Source organism: Rhipicephalus microplus, unplaced genomic scaffold (assembly GCF_043290135.1).
Source record: "Rhipicephalus microplus isolate Deutch F79 unplaced genomic scaffold, USDA_Rmic scaffold_49, whole genome shotgun sequence".
Lineage (NCBI taxonomy): Eukaryota > Metazoa > Arthropoda > Arachnida > Ixodida > Ixodidae > Rhipicephalus > Rhipicephalus microplus.
This window is the reverse complement of record NW_027464622.1, coordinates 2,500,666-2,518,125: the sequence shown is the minus strand read 5'-3', so window position 1 is coordinate 2,518,125 and position 17,460 is coordinate 2,500,666. Positions and strand designations below refer to the sequence as shown.

Here is a 17,460-nt window from a genome sequence, read left to right as displayed (position 1 = left end):
GGAATGAATGTCACTTAGCTATGCTTTTTTTTGGTGGGCTGTCATTTCCGAACTCCCCAAGAAAACATCTGTGTCATCAGACATTTTGTGTACTGCAACAAAGGAAGCCCATGCAAATGGGGTCAGATTTTCTTCTGTGTAGTTCCTGTGAGCTGTGTTGGGGGGAAAGGTGATCCTGCTGTTCGAGTCAATAGCCAGTGGGGGGAGCTGTATGGTCCCTTGGCAGAAGCAACACACCTCTTTGGCCTCAGCTTTACCTACATTGCACACCTGCTCTGGAGAAGTGTGTGGTTCAATTTTCCTGTCACTTTCTACAACCTTTCAGTTTACTCTCTGGTTTCCTTTTGTCAGTTGTACTTAATTCTACATATCTTTGCTGCATGAGTTAACCTTAGTTGTGGAGTTTTTCATTTCAACATGTTCAGTTGTAGGAATGTACATGCAAAAGTGTAAAAAGCAGGCATTGTTGGTTGTACATGCTCTGAAAACAGTGCGAAAATCACAGAAAGGGAACCCTTACAGCGCTGACTCTTAACAATTAATTATCAAAACACCCACCCATAAATACATAAAATAACCACTCATAGTATACCACGTGGCAGGACATAGCACAGGTAGGCCACCTACAGCACAACTAAGACAGATTACGAAAATCTCCTTTGTAGATGATCCAGTTCTTTGGGCAATTGTGTGATTGACAGGGTGCTGACACAGTTGTCACCCAACTGTGCAATCTGATACGCTTCAACAATATCACGTATTAAGCAATTATAGTGCTTGCTCACTTACGGCCGTGCTAGACTGTATCTGTATGCACTTCTTTCCTTGCGGCCTTCTCAGCCATCGCGAAAGCAATGGGAGAGTTTTTGAGTATGTTTCGCCACCCGTCGGCGGTAGGGGGGCTGTGACTCTGACTTTGTGTCTCCTGCGTCGTGCACACGGCACAAGAGTTGCTCGATTTAAAACCACACAATGGCGGGTCTCGGCGGAGGGAACGGGGGGGATATTTTAGAAGTCGAGAGTAGAAGGATCGTCTCTAGAAAAACTTAATATTATCAGACGGCTCACCGCATAATGTAGGCATGCATGTGCCCATGAATAATACAGGCTGAAACTTAGTAAAAATGCGGAAGAATCGGCTAACCAGGCATAATGCAGGAGGCATAAAGCTCTGGTAGCGAAGAGAGAGAGATTAACAATGCTGCACCTGTTCTGCTAGCAGAGAGCATAAAATACCTGGGTCTCTTGGACAACGAGGCCACAATTAAGAGAGGTCGCTTACCGAAAAGATGAGCACACCTTCTCTTTGCTAGCTATTTTCTGTTTATTTATTTTCCCAAATACATTTGACGTGGCTTCCAGGGCTAAAAGCTGAGGTCTACAGCTTGACAGCTCTTTGGAACATGTACGTGTGTTGTATCTTTGATGGTTAAAAATAACTGCTTATATGGAGAAATTACAAAAAGAAGAGAGGACTCTTGTTGCTCATAACTCCTTTGAACTGCACGCCGTGAGAGTGGTGGTAGGCGTGTTAACACCACCTGGAAACACTGATTCCGGGGACTCCGAGCTCTTTTGCATTCCGTTGTACTGCAAGCCACGTCCATGAAGAATGCAATGAATGCAGCTACTTATGCTCGCAAGCCACTTGCCTTGGAACTAAAACTCTCTAATGCAAAGGAGTTTGTGCTATTCTTCGAGTTCGTGGAAGAACATGTTTAAAAGGAGAAACTCACAACATTCCAACTTTTCGGCAGGTAAGCTGCTTCTTGCTAAGAAATTTGTATCAATTCTCTTACGACTTAGTGCTACAAGCTGGTTGTTGTCAGTTTCTTTTTCTCTCTAGTGGGGCCTGCTTCATTCTGGGATTAATTCACCGTGGCTGCATTTCATTCAGTGCTTTCTCAGTGTTCAGTCTGCAGTGATTTTTCGACTCGAGAACACGGTTGTACAACCTTCAGTATGCACAGTACATACATGGATATATATTAGTTGTGTGATGGTATATTGCTGTGCTCCGTATAGCAAGTCTCATTCGAGGAAAGCATCCAGTGTTTCTTTTCACCAATTCCCAAGCAATACTGAGCTGTGCACTGAATGCCACAAGGATATTGCAAGAGACAACCTCATCATCGAGTCTGCTAAGGCGCGTTGCCGTGCTAGTTGGTTGGAGTTCATCATTCATAAGGGTATAGCACACCACAACAAGTAGCGCCAATTGTATCTGTTTTGTGTCCTTGTCGGGGTGTGCTATACCCATATGAACTAGTCTGTATCGACTGTTGTATGCAGCAAACACTTCTGCAATGAAGACTATGTGGCTGCATGCCGCATCTGAAAACTTCTTTCTGACTACACGCCTACTTTCTTCGAAAACTATTCGTCGTGCTTGATTTCAAGGCCTCGCAAAGATCTTGCTTTAAGAGCTTTGCCCCTATGTCAAACATCAAGGAAGCAAGAAGTGGAGACCAACGAACCACATCTACATGTTGCGGTTTCACAAGATGCTTTAAACAAACAAGGAGCAGTAAGTGTTTGCACGCAAACAACGAACAGCGACGCTCATCGCGTGGGCTGATACCCAACCATGATAAGAAGATTGCTATTGCAAGTGTTGTACCATTGTTCAAAACCTGAAAAGGTGCGGCAATTGCTGAAAAATGAGGAAAAAGATGTTCGAATATTATCGTGAAAACAAGCTCCACGCATGTGTTAAGAAAATTCTAACAGATGCACAGAATGGAGAGAAAGAGGCCCTGTTTCTTTTGCATCAAATAATATGGGACGGAAAAAACCATTCAGCATACCCAGACAAAGTTGTTATAAGGAGTGTTTGATATGGTGCTTTCTGTCCCCAAGACGCTACAGTCATGCTCGCACTTTGGGGCTTCTGACTCTGCAAACGAAGTGCACTCTTCAGAGGTATGTAGCCGAACATCATTGGGTATGAGCAATGCCATAAGCCATTTGTGTGTGCGCCTTCAATGATTAGGCAATTTAATTTTCAACGTGCGGTGAGTGAAGAAGTGTGCCCAAACTTATGTGCCAACGTTGCCAGCGCTGCATGGAGCCGCTGAGGATGGTCAGCGTCGCAGCGCCCCCCTCAAAGCAGCAGCGGGAGGTATGTACTACACCCAATGCGAAAGCCATGATAAGTGAGCGCGCAGCTGCAGTTTAGCCCAGCCGTGGCTCACTACACTACATTTCTTGAAAATCGGGGAACACATGCATGGCCGACAGTGGATGGGTCAGTTTCACGTGTTAAGCAGTTACGGTGTTTGCTCACTACACTTCTTGGAAGCTGGTGAAAGCATGCATGACTGACAGTAGATTGGTTAGCCATCCACTGTCGGTCATGCACATATTCATATCCTGTGTGAGCTGATTTTATTTTATACCTGCGAACTTCCTAATTTCATCACTCTATCTAATGGCTTATTCGGTTGGTCGTTCTGGTCTTCTGGCTCAGAGTCGCCAGACGCAGAGGCAGCTCGCAGTCGGAGCGCCAGAGGCAGCGTACCAACCGAATACATCGGTTGCTCTCAGGGCGCTTAGAGCAGCGCGCCTGTAGCACCACTGTGCAGCCAGTGCGGTAAGCTGGCGGGTAAACACCCGGCTGGGCTAGACTGCACCTGCGCGCTCTCTTCTTACGGCCTTCGAAACAGGTGCAGTACATGCCTCTCGCCACTCCTTTGAGGGGGGCGCTGCGATCCTGCCATCTTTCGCGGCTATGTACAGCGCGCGCCACGCCAGCACATGAGTTCGGGCGTGCTTCTCCACTCACTGCTAGTTGAAAAACAAGTTGCTTAATCATTGAAGGCGCACAAATGTTTTGTGGCGTTACTCATACCTGATGATGCTGGGCTTGAACCTATGCACCTTTGGAGAGTGCACTTTGTTGGCAGTGTCACAAGCCCTGCAGTGTGCACATGATTGTAGCCTCTTTGTGACAAAAAGCGTCATACCACACACCACTTACAAAATCGTCTGGGTACACTGAATACTTTCTTCCGTCACATTTCATTTATAGTAAAAGAAACACGACCTTTTGCTTTCCTTTCTGTGCATCTGCTGCGATTTTCTTAACGCATGCGTAGTGCTTGCTTTCACGACAATATTGGGATACATTTTTTTCTTTCAGCAATCACTGCACTTTCTTGCCTTTTAAATGATGGTGTGACACTTGGGAGCGCAATCGTCCTATCATAGTTTGGTATCGACCCACCAGATGAGCATCGCTGTTTATTGTTTGCGCACAAACACTTGCTGCTTCCTGTTCAGCGAAACGTCATGTGAAGTTCCAACATTCTGATCTGTTTCGTTGCTCACCGTCTTTTGCTTCCTTGATGTTTCACGTAGGTGCCAAACTCGTGAAGCAGGATCTTTGCGAGGATTTTATGCACATGAAATCATGTAGGACAGATAGTTCTCAAAAAGAGTAGGCGCGGAACGCAGGTACATAGTCTTCATCATGCAAGTGTCTGTTGCATACGACTGTCGATGCAGACTTGTCTTTGATGATGAGGTTGTCTCTCGCAATATTCTTTTGTCACTTGGTGCACAGCTCAGTATTGTTTGGGAATTGGTGAAAAGGAACACCAGGTGTTTTCTCCGAACGGGACTTGCAATACGGAATCATGGCGATCGAGCGGCAGTAACGGAACACAGCAATGTACCTTTACACAGCTAATATATATCCATGTGCGTAATGCATGCACTGAAGGTTGTGCGACTGCCTTCTTGGCTCAAAAAATTACTGTAGACTGAACATTGACAAAGCACCGAATGAAATGCAGCCGTTGTGGGTAAATCCCAAAATAAAGCAAGCCACACTAGAGATAAAAGGCAATCCACAACAACCTGCTCGTAGCAATAAGCCACAAGAAAACTTATACAAATTAAAAAAAAAAAACAGCTGCTTACTTGCCGAAAAGTTGTAATGTTGTCAATTTCCGTTTCTAAACATGTTGGTCTCCGAACTAGTAAGATGACGCAGGACTCATTTGCACTACAGTTTTAGTTCCGGGGCAAGCGGCTTGCGAGCGTAAGCAGCTGCATACTTCGTTCACATTCTTCATGGGCGTGGCTTGCAGTACAAAGGAATTGCAAAAGGGCTTGGGGTCTCCGGAATCAATATTGGGCGCAAGGACATACCGTAGCACCATCATGCGGAGGCATCCCTGTGACATACATAGTTGGATTGCTCCTCCGCCTTCTCGTGCGCAACCCGCAGCTGCTTTCGCGACTTCTATTTTTATTAGTATTCTTGTACTTCACTCAACTAAATCAGTAAAATACTGCTGCAGCTTCTTCTCTGATGGTCCGAAGTGCTAATTAAGTGCCCCAGAAAAGTGTTACGCTTCTCACAATGCCTGACTGCTGGCGTCGTCTGCTATGACCACCTAAATGAAACAACCACGGCGGCCGAGCACGCTGCCTCTATAAAAGATAACAAGTCGTCCTGTGTCGAAATGAAGAATCAAATAGGTATTAATGCCAAAGAGACGTATCTTTGCTGCAATAAATGTGTGCAACTACACTACTTCATTCATTGTAGGTTTTTATCTAAAGACGGGCCGAGGTTAACATGACAAGCATGCACAAACTACATTTATGTTTAGCGCACATAACCCTAGAAAGCACAGCGCAAGCGAATTCCCCGTTTTGTGGGAAGCATGGTGTGGTGGGGAGCAATGGGGCATTCTTACAGCCGCATCCAGCGACGACCTTTCTGTTATGATTGTAAGCAAATGTGAGAATCACTCACGCCCATGCCTCATTCAGTGTTGTAACTTTTCTCCTTGGCACGCTCCTAATATTTATTGGGCAAAATTTCTACATGCTCATCTGTCTACTTCTGCCTCTCGTTTCTTGTCTATTTATGTGCTCTAAATACCATTATGTTCTACGGTGGTCACACGTTGCACATTCGATCGTCATCTAGCCCCACATGTGTGAAAATTATGAATTATTGGTTCAATTCCAGTTTTCACAAAGGGGTAAATCGTGATTTAAAATTTTGACCCACCAGTTGAATTATTTTATTACATTCTTGAGCATGCTGCGAGGTCTTGCGTACCGTGATCTAAACGGCAATTTCACGTTTCAGTAAAATTACCTGTGTCCAGTTTTTTTTTTTTTGCAGTTTCATTCATAAGCTGTGTGATATTTCACGGCAGCTCTTCGAAGAGGAATCTGCTTTTGAAGCTTACCACGTTTACGCCTGTGGATGAAAACAGCATGAAGAGGAAGTGACAGTGGCTATGGGCTCATTCTGTACAGACGTAATCTATAAGCAAGAACTTCTGTGAGCTGAAGTCGTGAACGGCAGATGCGTTGGCAAAATTTTTTTTTTCCCCGAGGGGCACCACCTTGATTAGAACTGGGGCAGGGCAGGCAAGTGTGGACAACCGTTATTTTGTGCGTCATATGCCATGAGAAAATTTCGGCGGAAGCGGGGGGGGGGGGGGGGGGCAGGGAGGCACGAGCTTGGCTGGCAACACCACTAGCATGGAAACCCGCGTGGTCGGGTACAGACATGGAGACGGACGTCCGGGGAAGATGGTGGTGGCGCAGACAGTGGTAATTGTTAGCTTGGAGAGAGAAGTAAGCTTTAGCATAGACTTGAGCGCACATGTATGATCTAAAAGAAGGTTTCGTCGAATGGGCTGGTCGAACACGTAGAAGCAACTGGCCACGAAATAGACCAGGACAGGGTAAAAATAATGGAAACAAAAGGAAAGAAACTGGACTTGAAACTGGACTTCCGGGCTATATCTTGACTCTTTGGCGATTCAGAGTCCCATTTTATAATATACATAATAAAGTGTTTGCACATTCATTTTTTATTGTGAACGAAGCTCTCGTGCAGAAACTGAAACGTTCTGCTTTGATGTGAACATTCATGGAGTATGCTCATTTCAACCCCATGGGCTCGAAATAGTAACCACCACAACAACAACAAAAAAGAGGTGACAGTGGCATTGCCAGTGGCCGCGTCAGTGGCATCGCGTACGTAGCGCACTGTGGCACGCCGCCATTTACGTTTGCTGCCACTTTCTGCATTGTGTAGTCTACAGAAGATTGCACAGGTGAAGTCACAGCAATACAACGCTGTAAAAAAATTTACACACCGTGAAGTCGCCGTTAAAAACAGCGCATCCAACCGCCAACTTTCCTTTGCCAGAGGGAGGGGAGATCACATGATCCAACCCTGCACGTCCCAGCGATTGCAGCGCTTGCTCCTGTAGTGGTGGGCCTCGCGCCCACTTTCTAGGTGGTGTTAACACATTGACAGTGCACACCATCACTCTCTGTGCATGCCGTCTGAAGACGTTATTCAGCAGCAAGGGCCCTCTCTTTTTTTTTACTTTCTTTCTCCTTATACGCAGCTTTTCAGCCATTAGATATACAACGCACGTACGTGTTTAAAAGAGTTCTCAGGCTGCAGACAGCAGATATTGGCCCTGGAAACACTCCAAATGTATTTAGAAAAATAAAGAAAAATGTAAAATAGCTAGGAAAGAGGAGGCACGCTCGTCATTCGGTGAGCGACCTTTCGTAATTGCGACGTCGTTGTCCAATGAGACCAAGCGCCAAAGATGTTTAGTGCTCTCTGATTGCAGAACAGGTGTGGCATTGTTCTATCTCTCTGATGGTTGCCAGTGCTTTATGCCTTCTGAATTATGCCTCTCATTAGCCGATTCTTCCGCATTTTCTCTAAGCTTCAGCTTTTATTATCTATAAGCACATACATACCTACATTAAGCAAGAAGCCGTCTGGTAAATTAGTTATCTTTTAATAAACAATACCTACATTAAGCGGGAAGCCATCTGGTAAATTAGTTTCTTTTTAGTAAACTATCCTCCATCTATCCTTGATTTCTTCAATAATCCCCTTCCGCCTCTTCGTCAAGAACCCTTATTCCACAGTTTCACATCGACGAACCCCCTTGTGCCGTGTGAGCGGCGCAGAAGATGCAAAGTCAGGGTCGCGTGCCCTTACCGCCGATGGGTGACGAAACACACTCAGAAACTCTCCCATTGTATTCGCGATGGGTGAGAAGGCCGTAAGGAAAGAAGCGCGCGCACGTGCAGGCTAGCCCATTCGTGGTAAACATTGGTGCACCGCGCCAACAAATGATGCCGATCAGTTCAGTGTTCTGACATGCCTGACATTTTTTATATTATCTCTCTCTCTGACATGTCTGGATGTAGCAAAAGCTTTCTGAGTTCAGCACAAAAATCTGGCCAACGTCCTCGTACAAAATATTATCTTCTAGGCAAATCACGAGGCTGTCTGCGAGCTGCTTTAACGACAGCATTGACGTTTCCTCGGCCTTTCCTTGCCACCTCATTATTGACATGGTGCATTTATGGCTTCGTACATGTGAACTCGCCCCATACCTGCACAAAAATGCCATAAACAATGCACGTGCACGAAGTATTACGCGTCCGGTGAGACCCTCTCACCTCGTGAGAGCCCCTCATCTCATTCTCCTGCCGGCAGCCATGTATGTGATCGGCTGGCTTGTGTCACCTGAACCGTTCTCCAGGTCAGATCGCGCCACGCTTTCACTTCGAAATCAGAACGGTCGGGAGCACTCTGAGTCAGAGGCTGGGGTTTTGAAAGAACCAACCTAAGGTAGTCCGAGCGCTAAGATTCTACCAACCGAAGGCGCAGCCACTTGTGAAAGCGCTCCAGAACGCTTGAAAATGCTCAACCGAATACGCCATAACTCTCCTCCTTCCCCGATAGTGTTTTTAATTGTTCGTAACCAATATTTTGCTGTTATTGTCCACTGGTTGTTTATTCCACGCATTACGTGACCAGCCCAGGTACTTTTTTTTTACTTTTATGTCAACTAGAATATGTGCAACTTCTATGTGTTCGCTTGCCCACTCTGCAGTCTCCTCAATGTTATTCCTATAATTCTACGTTCCATTGTATGCTGCGTGGTTTTCGGCTTTTGCTCGAGTTGTGTTGTAAATCTGCATGTTTCAGCTTCATCCGTCAGAAGTGGCAGTATGCAGTGGTTGTATACCTTTCACTTTAATTATAGTGTCAAATTTCCTAACCTCATTTCTACTGAGTGCTTGCCGAATGCGTTCCAGCCCATTGTATTTTTCCGTGAATTTCTTTTTTGTGATTAGATGCTACATGAGTAGTTGTCCTAGGTATACATATTCTCGTATATACTCCGGTGTAGGGTTTTTTTTCTCAAATTTTTTCTGTTTTGTCATTCTATTCAATAATATTTTTGTTTTTGCCATATTCATTTTCCGCCTAACTTCATACTTTCTCAGTTTCATTCATTCCTCGATCATCTTTTGCAGTTCATTGCTATCGTTACTGAAGAGCTCGATGTCGTCTGAAATCGGTAGGTTGTGTAGCCATTCTTCGTCAACCTTGATTCTAGTTTCCACCCAGTGTAGCTGTTAAAAGCACTTCCTCCAACCATGCGGTGAACAACATTGGGGATATTGTGTCTCCTCATCTTGCTTCTTTGTTCATTGCAATTGTATCGCTTTTCTTCTAAGAAATAAGGTAGCTGTGGAGTCCTTGTAGGTGTCGGCTAAGGTATCGACATAAGATTCAGGCACTCCTTGTCAATTTATAGCTTCTAAAACTGCAGATATCTCTACGGAGTCTAATGCCTTTTCGTAGTCTATGAAGGCTAAGTAATGCTGTTTGTTGTACTCAGCAGTTTTCTTCATTACCTGATTTATCACTTGAATGTGATTCATTTTAGAATAGCCTTTTTGAAGCTCACTTGTTCTTTGGTTTATTTGAAGTCAAGTTTTTTCTTATCCTGTATGAGATTACTTTTGCAAATATTTTGCATATTATCGAAAGTAAGCTGATGGCCATAGAAGTCTTATGTCTGCTTTCTTCTATATTTGGTATGATGTCAGCATTTTTTGCTCACTAGAACTGTTGCCATCTTGATAGTGTAGCTAGTTTTTTCAAAGTAAATTTTCCTCCCTCTTTTATTAGCTCGACTGTTGTTTCCCCATCGCCAGCTACTTTTCCGCGTGGCACATCCCACATGGCCTTTTCAATCCCGTCTGTAGGTACATATCGCACTTTCGTATCTTCCTTGTTGCTACTTTAATTCTAGATTGATTGACTTATTTTCAGAGGGGATAATTCTGTGTAGAATTCCTGTGCCACCTGAACTATCCTATAAACACATGCAAGGGCCGCACTTTTTTTTTCAAGAAACGACAACCAATTTTCAGTGTGGCCCGTAAACGCGACATGCAATTTTTTTGACACAAAAAAAAAGAGAGAGAATCTACCAGTTACCAAACGAATAACGTTTATTGCAGCATATATCGTCGTCGCTCAACGAGTCCTCAGACTCTGAGTTCGAGATGGCGTGTTGCAGAGCATCATCCTCTCACAAACAGTAAATCTTGGTGCCATTCAAGCTGTCGGATAGGCCGGTTACCTTAAAGCTTCGGGATACGACGTCCGTCGACACCGAGCTCCACGCCGATAGTACCCAACCGAGAAAATGGCAAGTGGTGACCTCTTCAGCCCTCCAGTCGGCATCTGCTTGTGGCTGCCGCTTGCTATCCATTCAGTGTAGAGCCTTTGGAATTCAACCTTAAAAGGTAGAATAATGCTGACGTCCAAAGGCTGCAGCATTCCAGTGAGGCCGCCTGGAACTACGGCCATGCCTGTGCCGACACGGCACAGCTGCTCTTTCACATTATCGGTCTGGTGACCGTGGAAGCTGTCTAGCACTAAATGTGACTGTTTGGCCAACAATGCTCCCAGTCGGTTTTGCCAGACGCACTTCACCCAGTCGAGAACCAGCTCATCGTTCATCCAACCCTTTTCTTGGGCTTGAACAATAATTCCCTTGGTGAACACTTCATTCGGAATTCTTTTTCTTTTTAACACAACGTACGGGGATGGCGCTCCGCTCCGGTGGCCCGCACGGCGACGCTCTTTTTGCCCTTCTGTTCCACTGTGTAATTTTCCGGGCAGTCAAACCACACAGTGGTTTGATCTGCGTTCGCTATTTGCGACAGTAGATAATTATTCTCATGGTGAAGGCCGATTAAGTACTTGTGGAAACTGAGCACCTTATTGGTGTAGTCTTCTAATAAACGCTGGCACAATGCGGACCTTCGCCGAAAGGAGAGATCCTTTCTCTTCATGAATCGTCGCACCCAGCCAGCACTAGCCTTGAAAGTCCCGGCCGGTACGTCCTTTGCACTTGCCAGGGCTAGTGTATTTACGTGCAGCATCTCTGTTGTCAGTGCATATCCATCGTTCCGCACTTCAGTCACATAGCGAAAAAAGTCTTCTTCTAGTTCCGGAAACCTGCACGGCTTCCCTCGGAAAGAGCGCTTTTTGCAGTTGGTCTTTTGCAGTTTTTTATTTTGTGCGCATCATTGTCGGAACGCATTTTTTGTCTACGTCGAATTTTCTGCCAGTGGCACTCTTCCAGTGCTCGAGAGCAAACTCGACCATTTTTAACGTGTAGCCAGCCATGTAGCTATTCAGGTGTTTGCCCATTGTGCCACTGTGCCACAACGTAAACATTCGGTAGTACACACAGAAACACTAGTGACAATACGGCGTGCACAACTAGACGGCTGAACCAGATAACACTTATAACACCATAATACACGGAGGCGTGAGATTGGTGATGCTAAGTTGTTATGGACAGCACGTTCGTATAAAAGTGCGTGATGGGAAGGATAAAATCTCGGTTTTAACCTATAGGTAACCGCAGTATAAACACTGGGTTGAAATATTTAGCAAACTTAATGAGCACCCCATCAGGGGCATCTGCACAAGCAGGCATTCGGTGTGTGGCAACACCATGGACCTGAGCCAATGGGGGGGTTTCGACTCTCTCTCACGCCGAGCCGTGCATGGCTTTGCCGTGTCCGGGGAAAGGGGGATCCTGGGGGTTGAGCCGATGCCGGGTGGTTGGACCTTTAAGGCCCCCCGGCAGAGGCAACGCACCTCTTTGGCCCCGGCTTTACGTAGACGGCACCACTGGGTTGACCCACCCAGGAGAAATTGGCAGTCGCCTTTTCCTATCTCTCTCTCTCTACAACTTCATTTTCATCTCTCACTTTTTATCTGTCCTGTCATCTTCTCTTCTCCGTTTACTTCCAAATTTCCTGGCGGCAAGGGTTAACCCTGTGTAGTTAGTTGCCGAACCTTGGGTAGTTATATTTGGTTATAGCAACGATGCATGGCTGGCGTCTCCAAGTCTTTTCTATTTAAACCTTGTAGCGTCCACTTGTTGGGTAGGTAGTGGGTGGCCACCATCGCCGCCGAACTTTACACAATCTGTATGGCCAACTTTTTCCTCCCCCCTCCCTGATCGCCGCCCGAAAAGGTGGTGCATGGAAAAATCCTTTCTTTTCTCAAAACCAGAGTAGTCTTTCCCCAAGTTTCATGTCGGGCATAGTCAGAAAGAAAACAAAGCAGTCCGAGCAATCTCACCTTTTCTTGTCTCAAAAACACCTGCTGAAGCAATCGGCCCCTCGCGTATCGTGTAACCAAGTTGGGAAGCGACGACCTCATTTTGGAGGTGGGCGACAAGCTCCAATACGACAACCTATCTAAACTAGTAGCGTTTGGGGATGTCCCAGTTTTCATAGGCCCCCACAGATCCTTGAACACAGTTTGCGGTGTCATTTCTGATGACGACCTTCTTGAATTATCAGAGAGTGAACTATTGGAAGTCTGGGAAGACCAGAACGTAGTGAAGCTCCAAAGAATAGTGATATAACAAAACAAAAAAGAAGCACCAAAAAAACATATAATGATCACCTTCGGTACCAGTGACTTACCCAATTCAATTGAGACCGGCTACTGCAAGCTTTTTGTCAGGCCCTACATACCAAGGTGTTTCGATGTGTGTAGGTGTTTCAAATGTCTGCGCTTTCGACATGGGTCGCAAAGCTGCAGAGAAAGCGCTACTTACGCAAACTGTAGCTCCAGCGAACACCCATTGAATGATTGTACTGCTGCAGCCCCCTGCGCGAACTGCGGAGAAGACCATCCCGCCTACTCGCGGTCATGCCCATCCTGGAAAAAAGAAAAACAAATTGTTGAACTTGAAGTTATATCCAATCTGTCTTTTCAAGAGGTGCCAGCGCTTTTCTCTCCGCAACAAGCATTCTCCCTCCTTTGCAGATGTGATGTACCAGGGGGCCACATCACATCTTTCCGCATCTGCGATTGTTGCACAAAGTGTGACCGCGGTCGCACCGTCTGCGCCCAAGGCTGACGTAGCCTGTGCTGCTCTGCCTCCTGCTAAACAGGTTCAGCCGACTTCAGAGTCTGCCGGACCTCGGACCACTGCACCGGCAGTTAGGTCCGAAATTTCTGTGAACATGCCTGCTAATCAGGCATTATCCGCCACCTTGCAGGAGGTGATGGATACAAGTCCCCCTCCTCTAGTGCCTCACGCAACTCTTTGGTGCGCACCAAAAAAGAAAAACCCCGAATTACAGGGCCCCCAAAAGGCCCTACAACCTATATCAACACTTTTCTACACACAGCACCACACAACAATAAAACGACACAAATACTACAGTGGAACGTCAGAGGACTGCTGAGAAACCTTGACGATATCCAAGAACTTCTACACAAACGTACACCAAAAGTGCTGTGTGTGCAAGAAACACACTTAAAATCCAAGCACACAAGCTTCCTACGCAGTTACACTATTTTTCTAAAAGATCTGGATGATGCTGTTGCATCATCTGGCAGTGTTACCGTCGTAGTTAATCAAGGAACAGCTTGTGCACATTTACCACTTCAGACACCCCTTGAGGCGGTGGCTGTCCGAGCTGTTCACTTCTACAAACTGGTCACCGTTTGCTCTATTTACATATCCCTGCCTCACCAACTCAATAAACAGGAATTCCAGTCATTCATAGATCAACTCCCCGAATTCTATGTTGTCCTAGGGGACTTTAATGCGTATAATAGCTTATGGGGCGACACTCGTTGCGATGCGCGAGGTCGTCTGATTGAACAGTTCTTTTTTTTTTCCTGGCGCGTGCCTCCTGAATCGTAAAAAGCCAACATAATACAATATTGTTAACAATACCTACTCGTCAATAGACCTCAGCATAACATCTCCATCACTCCTACTCTGTTTAAATGGGAATTCATCAATAATTCATACGGTAGAGATCATTTTTTATAGTTCTCAGCAAATCAATATCAAATATATGTCCTCCACAGGTTCCCAAATGGCTCACCGATAGAGCCGATTGGGAACAGTTTAAAAAATTACTCTCCTAATTTGAACTGATGTGGGGATGTTAAGCATAGAACCTGCTGTGAGCTACCTGACAGCTTTTTTGATTGATGTTGCAGCGAAATGTATACCACAAACATGTGGACCGTCAGGCAAACGACGGGTCCCATGGTACAGTAATAAGTGTTGTAATATGCACAAAAAACAAAATAAGGCAGGGAAATTGCTTAGAGACTCGCCTGCAGCCGAGAATCTTGTAAACTTTAAGAACATCAGGTCGCAAGGAAGGAGGGCACGCCGACAGGCGAGAAGAGAAAGTTGGCATAAATTCTTATCAGGCATTAATTCATACACAGATGAGGCGAGAGTCTGGAACATCGTTGGTCAGGTAGCAGGACGACAAGCTCACACACTTCCTCTAGTGAACACACAAAGGGAGAGTTTGGTAGACCAGGCGAACACTTTCGGGGCGCGCTTCAAACAGGTATCCAGCTCATCACACTATAGGGAAGCATTCTAACGATAAAAAAAGCAGGATAGAAAAACAGAGATTAGAGCCCAAACCCACAACTCACGAGCCATACAATGAACCTTTCTGTTTGGCAGAACTGCAAGCCTCACTCACCTGCTGTCGTGTGGCATATGAAATGTTGAAACATCTGTCCACTGAAACCTAAAAAGCTCTCCTCCCTGTATAATGCGATATGGTTTTCCGGCGAGCTACCCTCAGCCTGGAAGGAAGCGATCATTATCCCAATTCTAAAACAAGGCCAGGACCCATTCCTAATTTCCAGCTACAGACCAATAGCGTTGATCAGCTGTCTTTGCAAGGTCTTTGAGAAAATGATAAACAGGGGCTTGATTCACTTTCTTGAAACTAATGGCCTACTTGACCCATACCAGTGTGGGTTTCGAGAGGCTCGGTCCACCACTGACAACCTTGTCCGTGTTGAGACACAAATTCGCAACGCTTTCGTTCATAAGCAATTTTTTCTTTCTGTGTTCCTCGATATGGAGAAGGCATATGACACTACATGGTGCTTTGGCATATTGCGAGACCTGTCACATTTAGGTGTGCGGGGTAGAATGCTGACAATCATCGAAAGCTACCTGTCCAACCGTACATTCCGTGTCCGAGTTAGCACTGTCTTATCTCGAATATTTGTCCAAGAAACAGGAGTGCCACAACAAGGTGTATTGAGTTACACACTTTTCTTAGTTAAAATGAATTCCTTGCACCTGTCTCTCCCATGTAATATTTTTAGTGCATATATGTCGATGATGTACAGATGGGTTTCAAATAGTGCAACATCTCAATGTACCAATGTCAAGTTCTACTAGGGTTGAACAAGGTATCTCAATGGGCAGATCAGAATGGTTTTATACTCAACGCGCAAAAGAGCACTTGTGTCTTGCTCTGCCGAAAGAGGGGCTTCCATCCTGACCCCAACATTGACCTGCATGGCCAACCTCTGTCAGTGAAGATCGAGCACAAGTTTCTTGGACTAATATTAGACACAAAACTAACCTTCATCCTACACGTCAAGTATTTAAAAGACAGGTGCTTAAAAACAGTATATATTTTGAAAGTGTTGTCACGCACTACGTGGAGTAGTGGCAGGAAATGTCTGATGAATTTATATAAAAGCCTCGTATGCACACGTCTACAGTGCGGTGCTATAATCTATCAGTCTGCGACAGCATCAGCCTTAAAGATACTCGACCCTATCCACCATCTAGGCATTCGCCTCTTTACGGGTGCTTTTCGAACTAGCCCCGTGGAGAGCCTGTACCTGGATTCTGTTAGTTATCTGTGTTATCTGTTAACAGTGTTATCTGTTCTTAGAATATTTAGTGGTTTCTTCCCACGTTTCCGTCCATGATTGTGTACATTTGAGACCCGTCAGAGCAGAATAAAGCCATGACAGAATGTTCTAACATTGTTGGGCCTCTACTCATAGCCCTTTGTGCAATGCTGTAGTGCACAGTGCTCAAAACAGTCTCTACAGCAGAAGCGTAAAACAAATTTCATTATATAAATAAATGATTGCTGGCTAAAAGTAACCCTTCTCATTTGATGGTTTCCCCGACTAAAACTGAAAATGACCATTGTTCAAACTGCGATGCTCCGCCCCCCCCTTGCCTCCCCCGGTAGATACACCTATGGGATGACTCGTGTGGCATTCATCGTGGTGGTTCAATGCGTCGATGAGCCTCCTGGTGTTATTTATGCTGCTCCTTGGTTGTCGCACACCCATGGCGGTCGATGACACCGCCGCCCAGGCAGATGCCCTGACCATGTGGTTGGGCACGCCCGCCAATACCCGTAGGCCGACTCAGCACGCCTGTTTCCTAGGTTCAGTGGACCATGTCACTGCCGGCTCGCCCACAGGCCCGACTGTGATCACAATCACGGTCATCACAGCATCCTCTTACTCCCTGACTATCCTTTTCTCAAAAGAATGAAAATCCTTGGAACTTCGGGTGTCACTGGAGTCGACATTTTGACATTGGATCTTGTCAAAATGTTCGCAGCTTCTCGTCGTCCTCAAGGCAGCTCCTTCAGGACCACTTGTAGAAAAGTTGCCTGGATTAAAACACCATGTCTCGAGGATTTTTCATTGCTTCAAGCTTCTATCTTTCTTTGAACTCCTACTGGTCCCAGAAGGGCCAGACATACACTGATGCAGCATTGAATTTTCGTTTGTCAAACTTCTTTGGTTTCATGTTGTGAATGGTGAAAGTTCGGGAAATGTGATTTGCACAGTATGACCATTTATCGATATGACAGATATTTGCGCTCCTTAAATTTTTGAAGTTCTTGTCAAAGCTAAAGTACTTTGCTGATGGGTTCAAGGAAATAAGTTGTAAGTCCTATATAACCCATGTCTTATTAAATTAGAAGGTCGGTGGCCCTTCATTGGTCACTTCTGCAGTTTTCGCTTTCTCATGTGCTTCTTCTTGTATCTCAGCTGACGTATATTTGCCTTGCTTTTAGGTTGCCTTCCAAGATCGGTCATCATTTCAAGTCCTCTCAAAGCCGTCTCTTGATGAGCTAGTGTCCAGGCTGCCTCCAGGTAGCGACATCAGACAGCGCAATTTTCGGCCCTCTCTTTTTGTTGACGGCTGTGAAGCCCACTCAGAGGTGAGTTCGAAGACTAGAGCTTGGATGTTTGCTACCTCATAGTGAATGGCCTTTCTGACCTGCCCC

General features: G+C 45.5%; 1 protein-coding gene across 1 annotated transcript in view; it reads left to right on the top strand.

Annotated features, from left to right (window-relative positions):
* Nucleotides 1-17,460, top strand: part of LOC119161107 (mitochondrial amidoxime reducing component 2) — a gene marked incomplete at its 5' end in the record, with an annotated part of 104,654 nt that overhangs the window by 44,731 nt on the left and 42,463 nt on the right. Inside the window, 1 exon segment of the mRNA XM_075884866.1 lies at nucleotides 17,248-17,394. Coding sequence (XP_075740981.1) covers nucleotides 17,248-17,394 — 147 coding nt within the window.